Source organism: Gadus macrocephalus, chromosome 7 (genome assembly GCF_031168955.1).
Source record: "Gadus macrocephalus chromosome 7, ASM3116895v1".
Classification (NCBI taxonomy): Eukaryota; Metazoa; Chordata; class Actinopteri; order Gadiformes; family Gadidae; genus Gadus; species Gadus macrocephalus.
Window position 1 is genome coordinate 15,843,258 of NC_082388.1, and position 20,084 is coordinate 15,863,341.

The following is a 20,084-nucleotide window of genomic DNA, read 5'->3' on the forward strand; positions in this document are numbered from 1 at the left end:
GTTTTGTGACAGTATTTGGAATACATGGGCATGTGAGCATTATTGAAAAAGTTTGCGAAATAGCGCAAATTTGAGTGACAAATAGGAGATGCGGCGTGAGAGCTGAATTGAAAAGGGAAAAAGGCATATTTAGTGCCCGGTCCTTTTCTTGTGGGGTAATAATCTATTTGGGGCTGGACATGGAGTCTGGAACCGAAGATGAAGATGTCTGGTAGGTTTGTCCTGAGGACTAGAAACTACCTCTAGCTCCCGTAATCATCACCTGTCTATCATCCATCACTCCATCTGTCATGTTCCTGATGCCACACCATCACCATGATCTATGAGTGGTGAGGTGAAAAACAATAGCACCTCTGCCAAGGTATTTCCAAGCATGCAGCATATATACAATGTAGTCAGACTGAGGCCGATATAAAGCAAACAAACAATTATCAGTGAAACCAAATCAACAAGAGAAAATACACCAAAAAAAAATTGTTCAACGAGGAACAGATTGAGTTTGAGTAGTAGTAGCACCATAAAATCTTCTCTTTATATTTCTGTTTTCACTTCAGAATTTGAATATGTACTTTATCTACTCTATGTTCTCCTCAAGATGTCACCCCTGTTTGAGAAATCCCTGACACTGCTGTATTTTTCAATATATCTAATAATGTTCACGCTCTTTCTTCCCAACTCATAAAACGTGGCACAGATCTTTCAAAGTGCATCGAGGCATGCCTGTCAGGATGCACGAGCAATTAAAGCAGCTCCATTGTAAATTGCTCTTAAGTGTATGGAAGCGAGAGAGATCAGCCATTGTTCCCTGTGGGATATGCGTTTTTATCTTAAGTGGAAGTCATGGAGAATAGTAAACCAAGGATGCAATAGTGTACTAATTCCCGACAGGTTCCTTGATGACAGATTTGAAAGATGTGAACATAAACAATCAGGCCTTCATTCAAATAGACGTGGGTTTTTAACATAAACATGTTTTGAAACACTAACAACCTATAGAATGATCGTAAAACGGCATGTTTTATCTATCAAGCCTGTGATCCACACCTGCAAGTACCTGTTGGGTAAGGGCTAGGGGAGGATCCTACACAACATCCATTCCAAATTCCAATGGGGAAAAATAACCTCCATGGACCATCGTTCATCGTCCCCTCACTGGTTACAGAACCGCCGTGAAAACAAAGGCGCGGCAGAATGAGCTTGCATGATGACTGTAGTTTAAATATAATCCTGACCTCTGGCTACAAACACAAGAGCTTTGTGGGCGAGATTGGATTTTCATCATTTATATTGACAAGGTCCAATGAATTGCGACTGAAGCAGAGGGGGCTTGGGGGCAGCCCAGGGAGTACAGGGTCATGTTGGGTCATATTGGATCTTACTGAGGTTTTCCAGGGGACCAAGGTCACTGGGGCGTGAGGCCAAGTGCCGCAAGGATCCAACTTACTGAAACAGCTTCTGGCTCGATTCTGACTGCAAGTCTGAAAATGCAAATTTCATGATAATGCTGATTTCATGATCATTTGGTCGTTATTTTGTAATCCTATTGATTTTGGGATAAACTTGATTATTCACCGGGATCACTCTGACTACGTGATGATAATACTGAATATCTAAATAAGCATGTTATGGTTTCCATCCTGGCTTTTATTTATATTTTTTATTTAAATAAATCACCAGCTTCTACACGCAGGCTAGCCCCATCAAAACACACACCTTTACAAAATAAATAAAAGCATGTGTGGGTTAAAGCAGGCACGCTCCTGTATTGATCTGAAAGCACATTGACCGTGGGAGCCACTTGGGAAGCAGGGAGACGATTTGCCCCACCATGAATGATTGATCCGATGCTACCCATTCCCTCCTTATCCCTCCCCATCCTCCATCCATATACCTCTGACTTTCCTCCCTACCTGCATTCTCTCTGTTTCTCTGCCGGGGGGCATCCATAACCTCCATCCTCCATTTCTGTCTTAACAGCCCCCCATCCCTCCACCAAACAGAGCTGAGCTTAACCATAAGCCAGAGACAACCAGCCCTCCAACCTCCACTGTGGCCGTTGGTTATTTTCCCAAGGTGGAGGAGATACGCTGCTCCTGTTCAATCTATTTGAATGGAGATGAGAGTGAGTGTGTGTCTATTATTTCTACATCTTTGTGAAAGAGAGAAAGGATGTGCGAATGCCCGAACCAAACAAAAATTGGTTTTACATTGAAATAAAAATAAATTAAAAAAAACACGTTGCATCGTGAAAAGCAGCTTTTGATAGAGGCCATATTCTGAGCTGAACACAGGCAGAGGGTGAGCGTGAGAGTGTTGGAAGGTCATCTTTAAACATAATTATTTAGCAGTTCAAAGAGAACAACTGGATCTCTTCCTCTAGGCCCACCCCACGCCCCTATAATCCCTCTCATCTTCTGACAGCCGGGGGGAGGGGAGGGATGGAAGACCAAGCATGGCCTCTCCCAGGTCCTCCTACTGCGAGCATTGTTGGCAGCAGGATGGAAGGGCTGGAGGGCAGCTTTGTTGCCTGCCTGGTCTCCTCCCTTGATGGACAGTGATTAAATCGAGGCCCCGGTGTGAGGCCTTCTGCCGGGCCAGCAGTGCGCTCCTACCCCTAGTGAGGCTCCGATGTGTCACTGAGTGGGGGTCACCGTGAGGTGAAGCAAATGGCCTTCTTTGCTCTGTTTTCAATACGAAGCCAAAAGGAAAATCACCAGCCTTTCTACCGCGACCATTAGCCCCTTGACCCTACAGTCTACAGTTGGTTTATTATGCTCTCTATTTACCGCCATGGTTCAATTGAACCCGTGCAGAAAAAAAATAACTCCCAAGTGTAAACTAAAGCATGACTACATCTCTCTCCCCAACACAACAATAGCCTGGTGGAGTCAAAAGAGAAAAAAAGGTGAGAACGACTATATACACTGTACATATCACAAAGATGGAAGAATATAAAATGGGGGAGGAAGGGAGGGAGGGAGGAAGCTATTTTAGGGGGTAAAAGCATTGAGGGATGGTGACACACGCAGCAGGGGAAACAGTGAGTGATTGCCGCGCCCCGGGACTTCTGCACTACTGAAGACTGTCGAGGAGGGAGAGAGAGAGAGAAGGCATTTAGGGACCGTCATCATTTATCCTTATGTAATTACTCTGGATTCAATGGCAGCCGACCTCTGCACTCTTAACGGCAAGGAAAAGATATGGGCCCTGAAGGGGTCGTCTGAGGAAGAGGAAATTAACACATGAGAGAGATGGGGAGAGGAGGCGGGAGAGAAGGGGTGGGGGGGGATGAGAGAGAGGTCTGAGGGAAAGAGAGGGAGAGAGCGGCGACAGACAGGGGAAATGGAATGGTGGTTGGGGGCTGTCAAAGAATGAGAGAGGGAGAGAGAGAGAGCAAGAGAGAGCGAGAGAGGGAAGAGTTAGATTAACTCAACTAGATTAACCTAATTCCAACCATTACATCACTAAAACTATTAAAGTATTAGCACTATAGTATTCTGCCCTATACACAGACATTCACATATATATTTTATTGTCTTTTAGACAAGACCAATTTTTTTTAATTAGTAATATAAATATTCAGTATCCTATGTTGTATCTTAATTTACTTTTTGTGCTTTGGCAATGTAAATGTATAGGCCTTCCATGTGGGTAAAGCCCTTTGAATCTTGAATCTGTACTCTCTGGAGGGAGAAGAAAGAAAGAGAAGAAAGGGGGAAGAGTCTGGAAAGAGAAAGAGTAAGGAACAAGAAGAGAAGAAAGACAGAGAAACAAGGAAGCCAAGGGACAATCAAACAGGTGTCCCAGTGACGGTTCAGCAAGATGTCAGCTCTGAAGATTTATCACCAGTCATCAGAATGATTCCTGATTAATCAGCCAATCAGCTGTCAGAATGGTGAATAATGAATGGCCCATCAAGTTGAGGGTGAAGTGAGGAGAAGGGTTCGAGAGAGACTGTGGGAGATGGCTTTTCTCGCAAGCCGGCAGATCAGCCCTCTCACATGGATTCAAATTATGTGTCTGCCTTTTACATTGGTCATAACAGATGAGCTCATGAGCAGGGAGGTTAGCTCAGTGTCAGGTGGGGGAGGGCGCTGGGTTGACTTGGAAAGACACTCAGCTGATAGGGTCAGTGTATTATTTAGTTCAGTCGATGTTTCAAACATCTCAAGCTTGTTTTTCATGCATAGAGCCTATATCAAAGGTACACTGCGTTATCAAATCGGCAGTATAACATGGTCATTCAACAGTACAACTCTTACAAATGAGATAAAGGTAACCTACAAAGTGATAAAAACCCATAAAGGGATTTACAAGGGATCGCCGGAAGTTAAAAAAAAGGTTACTGTAAATCCCATAAATATTCGCTCTATGACGGAGAGTTAAAATTTCTAAATCGGTCCGCTGTCTAGTATGTTTAATGCATTATAAGTAACCCTTCATGATAGAATTGAGTTGAATTCTTCCACATATTCACCCTGCCCCCCCCCCCCCCCCCCCTCTCTCTCTCTCTCTCTCTCTCTCTCTCTCTCTCTCTCTCTCTCTCTCTCTCTCTCTCTCTCTCTCTCTCTCTCTCTCTCTCGTATCCCATTATAAATTCTCATTAAAAATTCTCTCTTTTCATTTTGCTCTGCCGTAATCCTGTGAAACAAGTGTCTCCTCTGCTGCTTGCTCAGACGGGTGAGATGTTTGGCAAAGGAATCCTGCCGTCATCGCAAAGATGCTGTTGGAACGAGAGAGGGCAAGAGAGATAAAGGGAAGGGGATCGAGAGAGAGAGAGAGAGAGAGAGAGAGAGAGAGAGAGAGAGAGAGAGAGAGAGAGAGAGAGAGAGAGAAATGAAAAGTAATTAATATCAGGGGAAGTTTTTGGGCTCTGTCTGTATGTCAGCTGATGATGTGTGTGTGGGTGTAGAGAATATTCATTAGATCTTATTGTTGTTGTTTATTAGAGTCTTCTGCTAGTATTTCATAAGCATAAGCGATGCCTTCTCCTCTAGCTCATGGTACCCAAAGAGCAAATCACTTCTGGCAGAGCAGGCACTTCTGTTAATGCACATTGTGTGTGTGTGTGTGTGTGTGTGTGTGTGTGTGTGTGTGTGTGTGTGTGTGTGTGTGTGTGTGTGTGTGTGTGTGTGTGTGTGTGTGTGTCTAAGTCTGTATGCAAACGCATGATATGTTTACAGAAGACACACACACACACACACACACACACACACACACACACACACACACACACACACACACACACACACACACACTCACATTTGCACCCAAGCTCAAATGTGAGTATGACAGGAAATGAATATTTAAGTATTGAGCCGCAGGTGTAGTAGAAGGTAGACGCCATTCCTTGAGTCTTAGCACATCATTTATTCAGCAGGCGCAGGCTTCAAAGTGGGCTTAAACTTTCCCCTTTTCTCCCTGTGTTCTCTATAATCAGGCCCATCATCTGCTCCTCTCTGCTTCACCTCGGCCTCCCCCCGCCCCGTGGCTCCCAGTTGCTGTGGAAATGCTCCAGCTCCAGTCGAAGTCCTTGTTTGTCTGTTTCCCCGCGTAGTGGAGGCCATATTGGTTCCATAAGCATTAGTGTTTGTTGAATAAGAACCCTGGACTTCTCAATGTGAAGGCAATTATTTCAGTTTACGGGTATGCAGTTAAATGCAACTAAACAAATACTCATTACTAACCCGCGCGTCCACACTCTCACACGCAACTCACACATCCACACTCGCAACACACACACACACACACACACACACACACACACACACACACACACACACACACACACACACACACACACACACACTTCAAGGAACTTGAAGTACGTACTTCAAGGAATATGAAGTACGTACTTCGTGTGTAGCCTACTTGCTGCTTGCATGTGCATTTGCCTGTGTGTGCGCTTTGCATAGTTGCGTGTGTGTGTGTGTGTGTGTGTGTGTGTGTGTGTGTGTGTGTGTGTGTGTGTGTGTGTGTGTGTGTGTGTGTGTGTGTGTGTGTGTGTGTGTGTGTGTGTGCGTGCGTGCGTGCGTGCGTGCGTGCGTGCGTGCGTGCGTGCGTGCGTGCGTGCGTGCGTGCGTGCGTGCGTGCGTGTGTGTGTGTGTGTGTATATGTGTGTGTGTGTGTCTGTGTGGGTGTACATGTTTGTGTATGTAAGAGCAGCAGTGTGTGGGGTGTGTGTGATTAGTTCTCAGGCTGGCCTGATGGATGGGAGTGATGGAGTGCAGGTGGAGGGCAGGTGGAGGAGAACAGGAACCTCTCAAACCAGACATCACCACTGCGCCCTACAAACTGTCCCCACAGCGCTGCCAAATGGACTAGAATAGAATACAGCAAGATAGATGGATTGATACCTATTGCCATATGCTGTATGGCTAATTCATTATCTTCTGGGACCTGCTTTACTGAAGTACATTCATCAGTGAAGTGAAGCCCTGCGCACATGCCCCCCCCCCCCACACACACACACACACACACACACACACACACACACACACACACACACACACACACACACACACACACACACACACACACACACACACACACACACACACACACACACACACACACACACACACACACATCGGCTGTGGTACAGACAGAGACACACAACTTGACTTGCAGACACTTCTGCAAACATTTATTGCCATATATAGAAGACATACATAAATACAATGATAATCCTGTTTGGTTTCATGTATTTTCAACTCATATCTTCAATGTTTAAATATTAGTACTGGGGCCAATGGTTCACTCCACCATATGAACCTTGGAATAGCATTACTCAGGTCATCTGTTGTCAAACTTCTATTGGCTGATTTGAGATACATCCATTATATGGGGAAATGTCACTGTATTTCATTAGCATTTAAAGGTGAACGATCCGAGAGGACACTATGATCTTGGCCGAGGCGTTAGTCCCAACAGCGTTACAAGGTGTTACAGGGACCCCAAGTGGTTCTACAGTGAATTGCAGTCAGACCTGATAGTACCGGCCATTGTAAAGTAGGACTATGATCTTAGGCATTTGTTTTTTTTACCTGCTGCACATACATCACTCACTCCACTCAGAACTTCACCCTTAACATTGACGGCTCCACCATCACCCCCTCCACAAAAATCCGTAACCTTGGAGTTATCCTGGACCCCACTCTCTCCTTCCTCCCCCATGTTAACCATATTACCAAAACTGCCTTTTTCCACCTCCGAAACATCGCCCGCCTCCGCCCCAACCTGTCAACTACCGCTGCTGCGACACTCATCCACGCTTTCATTTCATCAAGGCTTGACTACTGCAATGGTCTTCTGTACGGCACCACCAACAAAGTCCTCAAAAAACTTCAATATGTCCAGAACTCAGCTGCACGCCTCCTCACTGGTACCCGCTCCAGAGAACACATCACACCTGTCCTCCGTGAACTCCATTGGCTTCCAATTCAACTCTGAATCAACTTCAAAATCGTACTCATCACCTACAAGGCCCTCAACAGCCTAGCCCCCCCCTACCTTGCCGACCTCCTCCATCACCACGCCCCCTCCCGATTCCTCAGGTCCATCTCTGTCAACCTGCTACAAGTTCCACGGACTGAGCGACGAACTTGGGGTGATCGGGCCTTCTCAGTTGATGCCCCCACCCTTTGGAATTCACTCCCCTCCCACATCAAAATCTCTCCAACCCTCTCTTCTTTCAAATCTGCACTCAAAACATACCTTTTCACACTAGCCTTCCCCACCTAACTCCCACCTTATTCTTCACGTTTAACCTCTGTTTTTCTTTTATTCCTAGTCTGTCTTACATAGTTTTGATAGGGCAATATGTAAAGCGTCTCAGAGTACCATATTAAGTGCTATATAAATTTCATTTATTATTATTATTATTCATGAATCTTAGGCGTAATATCATTTCTCTCAATTTACCAATTTAGGGGCATCCATGCTGTGTTCTGCTTGTTTATGTGTGGATATTAAGAGCCTTGACTTAATTGCTGAGGGCCGGAGGGTGAGGGCAGCTTTTTCCATTTTATGATTCAAATCGGATAGATTTTGTGTTTTTTGGCCGTCCATTAGCGTATTGTTTGCGCGTCTCCTGAACGTGAAATACAGCTAAACCAGAACGTAAAGGATTTAATATAAGAGTTAATATAATATACTATACCAATATAATACTACTACTAATAATAATCATAATTTAAAACCGATCAAAAGAAAACAAATTAAAAGATGCCCTCATACTGCTGCCATGAGACGCTGTCGAAGGCAGTTTCCTGAGTTTTGACTACGATGAAGGTGATGACAGATAACGTTGGCGTCCAACACAGTTAATTAAATAAATATCCGATTTTAGAATATTGTTAAGATAGGCAAAAGAACATGAGCCTCAAACCGTATGAGGCTCATGGTTTTTGACTAAATTAACAATATTCTAAAATCGGATGGATTTCTATTTTTTTTTGTCAAACCCCACAATCGAGTGTCAATATGGCATGCTGCCAAAATATTTCTGCGTTTGGCTGTTAAAATCAATCCGCAATTTTGTTAAATTCAAATGCATATAATGCTGACATACAGGCCTACGTGTGGTTTCTTTTCAAACACTTGGGGGACCTGATTCACCGCTTTGAGGACGCTGGTCAGCGCCAGGCAGTTGCTCCGGCTTCCTGCCGCTAGGGGGAGGTGGTCCAAGTCGTACTCGTCGTTTCACACGAAGAAGAGCGAAACTAGCAGAGGCTAAAATATTGACGGAAAATGGCTGAACGCGAATGCGGCTGCGATTTCGTGCGACTCAAAAGATAAAATCTGAAGCGCTCTACGTTGTTAAAAGCAAACAAGGCAATAACCAAGCAGAAATCATGTTCAAAAAGGCGAAAAGAGCGAACCTCCGGCGGAGAAACGACTCGGACGAGGACGAGCAGCCCTCTACGCCGGCCCAGACGTGCGGGCCTGTGGTGGAGGAGATCCCGTTCATGGAGACCAGCTTCGCAGCAGTCCGCGCCGCCGAGATCCAGCATGGCAACAACGGCTTCCAATATAATAATATTAATCATAATTTAAAACCTATCAAAAAAGAAAAGAAATTCAAAGAAATATGCCCTCCTCCTGCTGCCATAGCGGCGCCGTCGAAGGCCAGTTTGCTGAGTTTTGACGACGATGAAGGTGACAGATTAACGTTAACGTCCAACACACGCAATGGTCAACAGTACATGAAGTTTATGGTATCATGAAGTATTTGGAAGGTTTTCGTTAAATAATTTGATGAACATATCGTCTGAAATAGTTGTGCCATTGTTGTAGTCCGTATCACTGGTCGTTCATGGTGAGTTAGTATCGGTGCATCCTAACATGTTATGACGATCTTGTGTTATACCTTGATTTGTTGCGCAGAGGGATCCGAGGTGTTCAGGGTGAAGAAATCGAATTACAGCAAGAAGATTGTCAAACAGTTGAAGAAGGAATATAAGGAGGACTTGGAAAAGACCGGCCCTGTGAAACAGGAGCCTAGTTCAGGTGGGTAAATGCCATCAATTCGATTGGCAATGACTCAATCTTTGTTTGTTTTTTTGTAATCATTGTAAAGAGCCATGACTGGAATTTATTCGGTTATGAGTTTATCTTTTTTTTATTATGCATAAAAGGTATTGGGACATGATTTGTTAGTCCCTGAAATTGTTCCTTTGGATTACGGTTATCCCGAAGGATGTTATGTAATGGATGTTTTTTACTGCTTGAAAGTTAAACGCAATATAGCATGTTACCTGCGTTGTTATTAAGTATTCTTGTTTATATCCAGATGGCCCATTATTGCCCCCTATGATGATCAAAGAGGAGCCCCGCAGCACGGTGGGAGGTGACCAAGGGGTGCAGGAGATGGAGTTGGACGGCATTGAGGTCCACGAAGAAGAGGCTCCCAGGGGCTTAGTCTCCCAGGGACATGCCCCTGTCGTCAAGGGAAACGTCATGGCGGGTTCCTTCAACACCCTGTCGTCCCTTAGCAGCCTCAGGCCAGGTAACGCATATACACACACGAGCACAAACCAAAAAACACACTCGACAGTCACAACAAATATCATCTCCTGTTTGTGTCGTCTTATGTTAAGTCACAAACTAAAAGTTACGCAGTTGTCTATCAAAGGTAATGAGGTGTTTTTCGTGTGAGATGCAAGGAAACATTTTAATGAAATAGCCATCACCATTACTGAGCACATGTTTCTTAGCTTTCGTCGTAATCTTTATTTTACCGATCAAAGCAACGTTAATGCTCATTTAAACCGATGGCGTTAACTAACATGTTAACTATCATAGCTGTCACGCGCCTCATTAGAGATTTTTCTGTTAATCCCGAACCTCACTCCCATCAGCTCTCCTCTCTCTAGCAGTTGTTTACATAAACCATGGTCGAGGTGTACTGCCTCTGAAATGTTTGAGAGACTTTTGAAACAATTCATTTGATGAGCTAGGATCACAGCAGTGTTTTTTTTTACTATTTTTCATTTTTTTATTCAGTCTTTTATGTAAAGCCATGCTGGCTCTGTTGCATGTTTGCCACCTATTCGTTCTGATTATAATAAATTGTGTATTATGAAACAACCTTCAGGTTTCTTTAGGGTTCTAACCTAAGGAGAATACTCTGAATATAAACTGTAAATTGAGCATTATCATTATTACATAAATATTGTGATGATTATCTATCAATCAATGTAAAGAAACATGTGTCCATTTCGTCCAACCCCACTGCCACATTATGTTATCGACACCTCAGTCGACAACCAGTGCATTTAAAACGACTTTTAAATGATTAATCACAAGAGCACATGTTTGCCTTCTTGCTGTGCATCCCTTTGCTGGAGCCAATTCCATGACAATAGTTTCAAAGGCACGCTACATGTCGGTCTGATTTGAGTATTTCCCCAGTGACTAACTCTTGTTCTCCTCCACCAACACAACCACCACCACCACCAGGGGAGATCCCGGACGCCGCGTTCATCCACGCGGCACGGAAACGGCGCCAGCTCGCCAGGGAGCTGGGCGGCGAGCCCCCCCTGGTGGAGACAGACGCCCCCAAGAAGCGGCTGACGCGCGAGGATGAGGAAGAGCAGGACGGCAGCGATGACGAGGACGACAAGAGGATCAACTTCAGCGGTGTGAAGAACAAGAGCCAGCGGCAGAAGATCGCAGAGGAGATAGGTAGGCCTCGCCCTGCACTGGAGATAAGGGGAGACATCGGTAGGGAGCTCTCTAGGAGTTAAGAGATATTAGGGGGTGCTAAGGGGGAGACAGAGGGGACCGGTAGGATGTTCAGGAGGGGACAGGGGGCATGAGTAAGGGGTTCTGGAGGATAAGCGGTGCTGGATAAGATTCTGTTGTGGAATCTAAATGGATGAAATTCTGGATCAACATTACGGTAATGATGGAAATTCACCACGATCAACTAATTGTGCTTGTTACGTCCCCATCCCTTCTGGCCATGTTGTCATTCTGGCAATACGGCTTGGCTGTGATGGAGAAACGGCTCCAAAGACGAGTGCCGCGTTGGAAGTGCCACTCTGGCAAAGTGATCTCCTTCATTCGCGCTCTCCGTCTCTCTCGTCCCCGCCAGGCATCGAGGGCAGTGACGACGAGGCTCTGGATACGGGCCACGACGAGGAGCTGAGCCGCTGGGAGCAGGAGCAGATCCGGAAGGGGATCAGCATACCACAGGTGGGCCCCGCACTCGAACCCACTCTCGCTCTCACTCTTTCCCTTCCAACACGGTCTTAATCACTCACTCATTCGCATCACAATCCTATCACGACACGCACTCATTCAGTCGCTCTCCATCACGACAAAGTCACTCATGATCACACACGGACGCACTCCGCCTCGTTCACTCCTGAAACTCTTACTCTCTCACTCACTCCGCACACCGCACATACTCAGGTCTCTCCGTTACACGCTCCCCCTCTGATAGCCCGCCCCCGGTGTGTCCCCAGGTGCAGAGCAACCCCCCAGAGGACAACACGGCCTACTACCAGAACAGCTACGAGACGCAGCCCTACGGTGCCTCCTACAACATGCCCTACACCTACAGCACCGTGACGCCCGCCGCCGTGGCCCCGGCCGCCCTAGTCAGCGGGCCCGTCCCCTACAGCGGCCCCGCTGCGGAGCTGGCCCCGGTCTCCTCCGATCTGGTAAAGAAACGCCTACGGGACAGGTAGGTGGAGCGGCAGGCCCGGCGACACCAGCCGTCACCCCTCAGTAGATCCATGTCACTAAGGGGCCGGGAGGGTTTGTGAAGACATTCCGCTCAAGAATAGAATGAGGAAGTCGGGTTACAAAGGCCACGCCTTTTGTCTGGGAGTCAAGCAGACAGAAGACTCTGTTTGACTTTTCTGACCTCCCTCCCCATTAAGTCTTGTTACAAGCCTCAATTAATGGGTAAGTAAGCCGACTACCACTTAGGAGAGAGAGAAGCCCTTATATTCGCTCTGAACATGTTCGAGGACAAATGATCATCACGGAGACAGTGTTTTGTTTGAATTAGGTTAGCCTTATATTGACAGGATAGTGCGCTCATATTTAGTTCAAACAAGTGGGAATACAATTGAGATAGCACAGGGCTGCAAGCTGGAGTGGACCCTGCGTCGCTACAAGGTGTAAGACTTCGCGCACTATCGAGGTGAGCCGTGACCCGACCCTAGCTTACCTCACGCTGTCTTTTGTGTGTGTGTGTGTGTGTGTGTGTGTGTGTGTGTGTGTGTGTGTGTGTGTGTGTGTGTGTGTGTGTGTGTGTGTGTGTGTGTGTGTGTGTGTGTGTGTGTGTGTGTGTGTGTGTGTGTGTGTGTGTGTGTGTGTGTGTGTGTGTGTGTGTGTGCGCGCGCGCGCGACTCCTCAGGCTGGGCCAAATGCGCACAGGCCACGAGGCTAACGCCAAGCGCTACGATCAGATCGTCGACGAGCTCACCGCCTCCGACTTGGCCATACACCGCCTGGAGGGCTCGTCCAATGACAATGCAGAACAATATAAATTCTTGCAGGAGATGCGAGGGTATGTTGGAGACTTGCTTGAGTGTTTCGGTGAAAAGGTAAGGGATGAGTTCGCCGCTGACATGCGTTTCCCCCCCCCTTCTTTTTTAGAGTTTGAGCTGTGTGTTTGTATGTATTGTAAACGTGACTTCACCCCGTTTGATTGACACTGTGTGAACTGCACCGGTCCAGGCGCGAGGTGCCTGCTAATGCTATATGAATCGTTTTAATTAGTCGCTTGTAGTGCCATTTGAAAGCTTCAGGGAAACTGAGCGGGCAATCCAGACATTAATAAAGATTAATACACAACTCATGACAACAGCACATGTTTCAATGTTTGTGTATTATAAATTGTAGGTGTTGTAGCAAAAACCAGGTGGACTTATGATTCATTCTGGGTGATAATGTTAATTCTTAGGATCTTCTCTGCACTGGTTTTCAGCACACTTTTATTACATTCATGAAAAATATAAATAGGGAATTGGTATGTAATGTTAACGAACGGGTTTGCACTTCCATGTCAATATAAGAGCCAGTATGCGTTGTGCTACAAGAAGTATTTATGGCCACAGCTGCACTTGTATAGAAGTGTCCCATTCGGAGATGTGCCAACGTGAACGTCCTTAGCGGTGTCTTAATACACGTGTTATTTCTGCATGTACATCCTCAATAGTTGTGCACTCTCATCAACCGGTCCAAAATAACTAACCTGCCTATTTTTAGGGTAGTTCGGGGTCCCCTTTCTTTGGTGTGACAGTTCTTTGGTGAAACACAGGAACTGACTGCAGGCTGTTATACAAGCATCCTCTAACTGATGTTCATCCTAACCCAAGCAGGATAGGAGGGGTGTGTTGTAGTCTTTTTGGTAGTGATCCCTTTGTACACAGGCTCCATTTATCTTTGGTCTTAACCAAGAGCTGAAGACTGACCTAAAGCGCCACCGGTATACGGTGTCCAGTAATAGGACACGCCTTATGTCCATCCAGGCCTCCCACCAATCTGACCTCCCCCCCTGGCTCGGAAGTCCCGCCCATGTATTGCTCAGACGTCACAAAAGGCATCATATGTTTCAGGTGCCCACCATCCTGGAGCTGGAGTCGGCCATGCACCAGTTACTAAGGCAACGGGCCACGCGTCTCGTCCAGAGAAGACAGGATGATATAAAAGATGAATCGGCGGAGTTTGCAAGCCTTTCAAGTCAGTCCATCTTGAAGGTTTTTATTGCTCATAACGACCTCGTTGGTTCGCTGTGCAAGAGAGTGCGTGTGTGTATATATAATAATAATTTTTAGTCTACCATTGGGTCATCATACTTAGATTTACCCATGTGTACAATTTCGCCTGTGTTTCTGTATGTGAGAGCGTGCGATTGTGTGTGTGTGTGTGTGGTGAGAGAGACGCGGGGGAAAAGCTGCTAGTGGTCCGTGTGTATCTGAGCTACACGTATCTTGGAGGCCGTAGCTAGTAGCCTCCACACACGTGACTAGAGAGTGATGTGTTATCGGTGTGACATTACTGTTACATTGACTTTAACCTGTTGCAAGCGGTCGTCAGGTAAGTCCCTTCAAGTACATAGACTTAAGACTATGTCATCACTTGATTACGGTGTGTGTGTGTGTGTGTGTGTGTATGGGGGAGGGAGGGGACGGGGTAATAGCCAACGCTCCAGAAGGCAAAAACTTTTGATTGTAATATATTGGTGATCTGCCAAGCGCCTGTGGCTCTGGTCTAATGATCCCTAGAATCAGGTCCAATCAACTCTATAATGAAGTCTAGTGATCTAGAGTAGCTGTTAGTGGTATGTGGCTCAGCCCCTGCCCTTTCTCTGCGATTGTAACTTGGCACCTGTCTCTTCCAGGCAAAGCCGTCATGGCACCCAGCCTCGACTCGTTCGGCAGGGACCGCACTGCCTACCAGGAGCACGCACGCCAGCGCAGGATAGCCGAGCGAGAGGCCCGCCGGTAGGTGTCCCGCCCGTCGTCCCATACCTTTGCATGATCTAGGCTCCCGTCTCTCAAATTCTCTCGCTGTCCAAATCCATCACTCCAATTCTCTTTCTGAATCCATCCGTCCAAAAAAATTTACAAATGTATTCCTTTTTTAAAAACGGGTCTCTCCACTGTTGATGTCAACCGTTTAGAGTGCCAAGTTATTCGGGGCCGGTGGCTGTTGTGGTGTCTGACATTGTCCCGCCGTGTGACCTCGTAGGACTCGCAGGCGGCAGGCCCGGGAGCAGGACGGAAAGAGGGCGGAGCACCGCGAAGGCCTGTCCTCAGACGACGAGGAGACGTCCACCGACATCACCAGCTTCGACATGGAGAGAGGTGCGTCCCGTCACGCCTGCTCCCTTCAGCCTCCCAGTGGTGCCAGCAGGCCCGCGTTAAAGCGCATCCCCGTGGAGTTAAATAAAGTCTGTCGTCGACGAGCACTCCATTTGATCCCCCGTCATTACATTCCGCCGTGTCGCGCAGTCGAGCTGTCTTGTATTGAGGTTAATGGGGAGTCATTCCCCTAGTTATCCTTGAAGCAGGACACCTTGAGAAGAAACTCGGATTGCAATGGGTCGCAGGAATGATGGCTGGTAAACACAGATCCCTTCCTCTGTGTGGTCCTCAGATCGTATTGTGCGGGAATGTAAGAAGGTGTTTGAGGACGCGGTGGAAGACTTCCACTCCCTGGACTTTATCAAGGCACGCTTCGAGGTGTGGCGGCGGGACTATGTCCAGTGTTACAGAGAGGCCTACATCGGCTTGTGTCTCCCCAAACTCTTCAACCCGCTGGTCCGACTGCAGCTCATAACCTGGAGCCCCCTACAGGTCAGTAGGTCCTCTAACTTTAAATGCACGCAATACAATACTCACATTCATGGGTGGCAACGGTGGGATTCTAACCCCTTTCCCTGGCGGTGGTGAGGCCTTGCTATGCTGAGCTAAGAAAGGACCACAAACTACTGTATGTTTACTAAAATGTAATTTAGCGTACTTTTTAATCTCAGTTGAGATTTTGTTTGATTTGGGGTTTAAACTCTGAACCTTTGGTTTGGGAGTCAAACGCGCCTTGCAGTAGACTCTCTGTTGATGCTGTCTAAATGTGCTTGAATAATCAAACTAATAATAATCACCGTCCCGGCAGGCGGAGTGTGCCAACTTTGAGTACATGCTGTGGTTTGAGTCCCTGCTGTTCTACGGCTGTGAGGAGCAGGGGCCTTTACGGGCCGGAGACGTGGACGTCAACCTGCTGCCCGCCATCGTGGAGAAGGTGCTGATCTCCAAGCTGTCGGGTAAGCCCCACACACACACACACACACACACACACACACACACACACACACACACACACACACACACACACACACACACACACACACACACACACACACACACACACACACACACACACACACACACACACACACACACACACACACACACACACACACACACACACACACACACACACTATACTCCTAGCCCCGAACCATTACCTTCCCCACATCTTCCTACTTGAAGTGTAAACTTATAGCAAATGTTCGACCTGCCGAATCATTTACCTAATCCTTTTTTGGGAAATTAAAGTAAGACATTTCAACTGACCGCTCCGACTATTTGCTAAGATATCATTACCTTTCTGCTCTTCACGTTGGCAGCCATTGGTCATAGGGCTAACTGACGTACTATGGTACCTTATGGTTTAGAGAAGGTAATTGGAACCAGGGTGTCCGCGCATCCTTAAAAAGTCTTAAATTCATGTTTCTAAATTGAAGGCCTTAAAAAGTCTTAAATTCGTTACAAATGTCATATGCTGGTCTTAAATACTGTAACGCAAGGTCTTAAATTCGTCGGGGCAGGACTGTTTTTTATTTATTTTTCTCGTGGGACTTTTCAGGAAGGACATGTAGAGAGGCTTCTTTCTTGCTAGCTGCATATATAAACGATTATCTGCGTGCTTGCTAGATAGTCTGCGACAATGGGTAGGTGCGACAGTTGGCTGGAAGACGTCCGTTTCCGAAGTTGCCTCGCGTCTGTTGCCAACCCCCACCATTGCGTGTTTTAGGACTTAAATTTAATTCAATGAGGTATTAAAAAGGTCTTAAAAAGTCTTAAATTTGACTTGCTGAAACCTGCAGATACCCTGATTGGAACAACTACAGCCATATGATCAAAATTCTTCACTGAATTGTCCACTGTAGAAATTGTGGGGAAAAATATAAATAAAAGTAATAAATAAAATACTCTTAGCCAGGCCCGGGAGACTGGAGTTGCTTGTTCATCATGGAGCCTCTGAGCTGAAGGCTAACCCAGTGGGCCTGGGGTGGGGGTGTGTTCCAGTGTTGGCGGAGCAGGTGTGGGACCCCCTGTCCAGCAGCCAGACGGCCAGGCTGGTGGGCTTCATACGCAGGCTGACCAGGAGCTACCCCACGGTGCTGCACGGGGACAACCGCTACACCGAGGTACTGCACACACAACCGCCCACGCAGCTACAAGGTCCAGAGTGGTCGTTTGGAACTGTGTTTGTCTGGAGATGATTGGTTTAAAAAGTATCGAACACTTTATATCGAATGATGACGATAAAATACAACCTTGATGGAATCGAGGTTATAAATTAGTAAATGAATGAGTTTTTAGAAGAGGTCCCTTCAAGTCTTTAAGAAGGGGTATTTGAGAGATGGTTCTAATGCTGGACCATAATAACGGACACATTTGCTTCCCCTTCAGGAGCTGCTGAAGGCCGTGCTCCTCAGGACCCGACGCTCCCTGGACGAAGACGTCTTCCTGCCTCTCTACCCCAAGAAGTGAGTCCTGCAGAACTCTGGGTTGGAATCCCAATTATCCACATTCAATATATTTTTTTGTTAAGAGGCGTGTATTGATTATTGTGAACTTATTTCGGCAGTGTCCTAGAGAATAAGAACGGTGGACCCTACCTATTCTACGAGAGACAGTTCTGGTCCTGTGTAAAGGTACGGATACATGCATTACACAAGCTCCTATTATAACTAACTTGGCCTGCTACCATAGTGCTGTGACTGCTGTCTTCCCTTTTTTGCAGCCGTTGAGCCCTCAAGCATTACGCTGATTGGCATATTTCCTTTGATTTGTAGCTGTTGAACCTGCTAGCATGGTTCTGTATGACGTGTCCAATTTAAAATTGGTTTTGTAGCATTGATCCGACTAAAAACAGCAACCTGATCTATTTGCTGTCGCAGCTCCTTGGCAACATCCTGCAGTTTGAGGGCATCCTATCCAGCTCGTGTGTGCGGGAGCTCGCCCTGGACAGCACGTTGAACCGCTACATCCTCTCTGCCCTGCAGACCACCGACTCCACCGACGACAGCGTGCTCAAGTGCCAGCAGGTAGCGTCGTCCGTCGATTTTGGCTGCTGACCTCAGCTCGAGTCTGCATCGCTCTAAACCAGCAATCAGCATTTAAGAATCACGCCACACTAGTTAGTATGGCGTAGTTTGCTTGTGGGTATGACTCCTTCGGCAGTGTGTTATAGGTACAGCACGTTTAAAAAATATATATATATATTTAATAAAATATTCACCATCAAATAACTCTAGTTTATAAGCCAGCAGTCCCGTGTGAGTACATCTGCACATCCAACCAAACCCTGATCTGGTGTGTGTCCCCCCCAGCTGGTCCAGTGTTTCCCCGCCCAGTGGTTCTCGGGGATGACGGGCCAGAAGACGCTGCCTCAGCTGGAGCCGCTGTGCCGCTACCTGACGCACGTGGCCAGCACGCTGTACCGCGGCAGCCTGGCCGCCTCGGACCTGGAGCGCCGCTCACTAAAGTAAGTAAGGGGGCCTCCCGCACAGCGCTGGCAGAGAACACACTCCAGAGGAAGGCCGACGCCATACTTTGATCCGGGAGTGCGTGGGACTGTAGTAGCCTCACACAGCCAATTTTTATGTTTTAACAAATTTTGTATCGGTGTGATGATGGACGACGACGACCGCCCTCGTACAATCAGTAAACCCCACAGGTCAAAGCCATGGTGGCAGTCATGGTTGTAGTCATTGTTACGGCCATGGTTTCTGTTTGCCCTTCAATCAGTAAATACTACAGGTCACAGCCATGGGGGCAGTCATGGGAGTAGTCATAGTTTCCGCCAAGGCTTTGGCAATGGTTGGATGGATCTCAGTCATGTATCCCGTTATTTATATTTTTTTTTGGGATGGCTGACTAATGGGACTGGGTTTAAAGGAATTTAAATTAGACCATTCCCTGGAGGTACTGACTAAATGTGAATGTTTCCTGACTGTTACGGGATCTAATTGGGACTATTTCCCCGTTTCCACAGGGATCAGATCAAAGAGGTGGTGAAGATGCTGGGACAGATGAACGCACTGGACCACATCATCACCGTGGCAACGGAACACGGCATTAAGGACATCAAACCTCTGCTGGAAGCCAAGTAGTCGAGGACCGCTTACGGATCCCTACTTGGAGGCGTTTGGAGCACTTAATCCTTATTCCTAGGAAGTGTAAACCAACGACGAACATTGATGTAAATGGTGTGAATAATTGTACATTGTGTGAAGGGGAGGGAGGGGCATGAGAGTGTGTCCTTTTGGATTAAGACAGATTTTTATTTGAGATCTTGTAGTTTTTGGGTTCACTTCAAAGAGTATTTGTTGAAAGACTGGACTACGTGATCCAAAACATGGAAGAAATTCGGGAAAAGAAGCAAACACCATGAAGTCCTTCTGCCTTTTGTTACCCGCGTGGATTCTTCAGAACTACTCTTTTAAATGCATCACATTAACGCTCCACCTTTGCTGGCTGTACAAATGCGAATCAACACAAAGCTCCATGGGTCTTGCCTGCGTTTGCCATTTTTCTGTATGTGCCATCAGAGGAAGGCTCGAACATCTCATCTTCTTGTAACTTCAGAGAATGGAGTTACTCTGGACACCATTTTTTGGGGTTCATGTAATTTTCATCCTTCAGCTTCGTACTCATGTTTGAATTTTATTTGACTGAATAAAAAATGGATATCACAACTTTTATGAAACTCAAAATGTATGTTTATTTGTGCTCTTCAAAGGATAATTTATAGGCCCACCGCCCTCTATA

At 46.5% G+C, this 20,084-nt stretch overlaps 1 protein-coding gene across 1 annotated transcript; it reads left to right on the plus strand.

Moving 5' to 3' along the window:
* Window positions 1–8,698: 8,698 nt before the first annotated feature.
* Window positions 8,699–20,022, plus strand: paxbp1 (PAX3 and PAX7 binding protein 1). Its single transcript, XM_060056887.1, has 18 exons — window positions 8,699–9,159; window positions 9,388–9,510; window positions 9,794–10,009; window positions 10,963–11,187; window positions 11,600–11,700; window positions 11,973–12,193; window positions 12,875–13,064; window positions 14,079–14,202; window positions 14,864–14,966; window positions 15,214–15,329; window positions 15,622–15,821; window positions 16,138–16,285; window positions 17,334–17,455; window positions 17,721–17,797; window positions 17,899–17,965; window positions 18,212–18,358; window positions 18,644–18,798; window positions 19,309–20,022. The coding sequence occupies exons 1-18, from the start codon at window positions 8,766–8,768 to the stop codon at window positions 19,424–19,426; spliced, it is 2,847 nt and encodes a 948-aa protein (XP_059912870.1). The 5' UTR covers window positions 8,699–8,765; the 3' UTR covers window positions 19,427–20,022.
* Window positions 20,023–20,084: the final 62 nt, after the last annotated feature.

What these genes read in the sequence shown, in the direction of transcription:
- paxbp1 (XM_060056887.1), top strand. Translation starts at nt 8,766, where the DNA reads ATGCGGCTGCGATTTCGTGCGACTCAAAAGATAAAATCTGAAGCGCTC. An exon ending in GAGTTTTGACGACGATGAAG is followed by an intron (nt 9,160 to 9,387) that starts GTGACAGATTAA and finishes TTTGTTGCGCAG; the next exon opens with AGGGATCCGAGGTGTTCAGG. An exon ending in GCCGAGCGAGAGGCCCGCCG is followed by an intron (nt 14,967 to 15,213) that starts GTAGGTGTCCCG and finishes GTGACCTCGTAG; the next exon opens with GACTCGCAGGCGGCAGGCCC.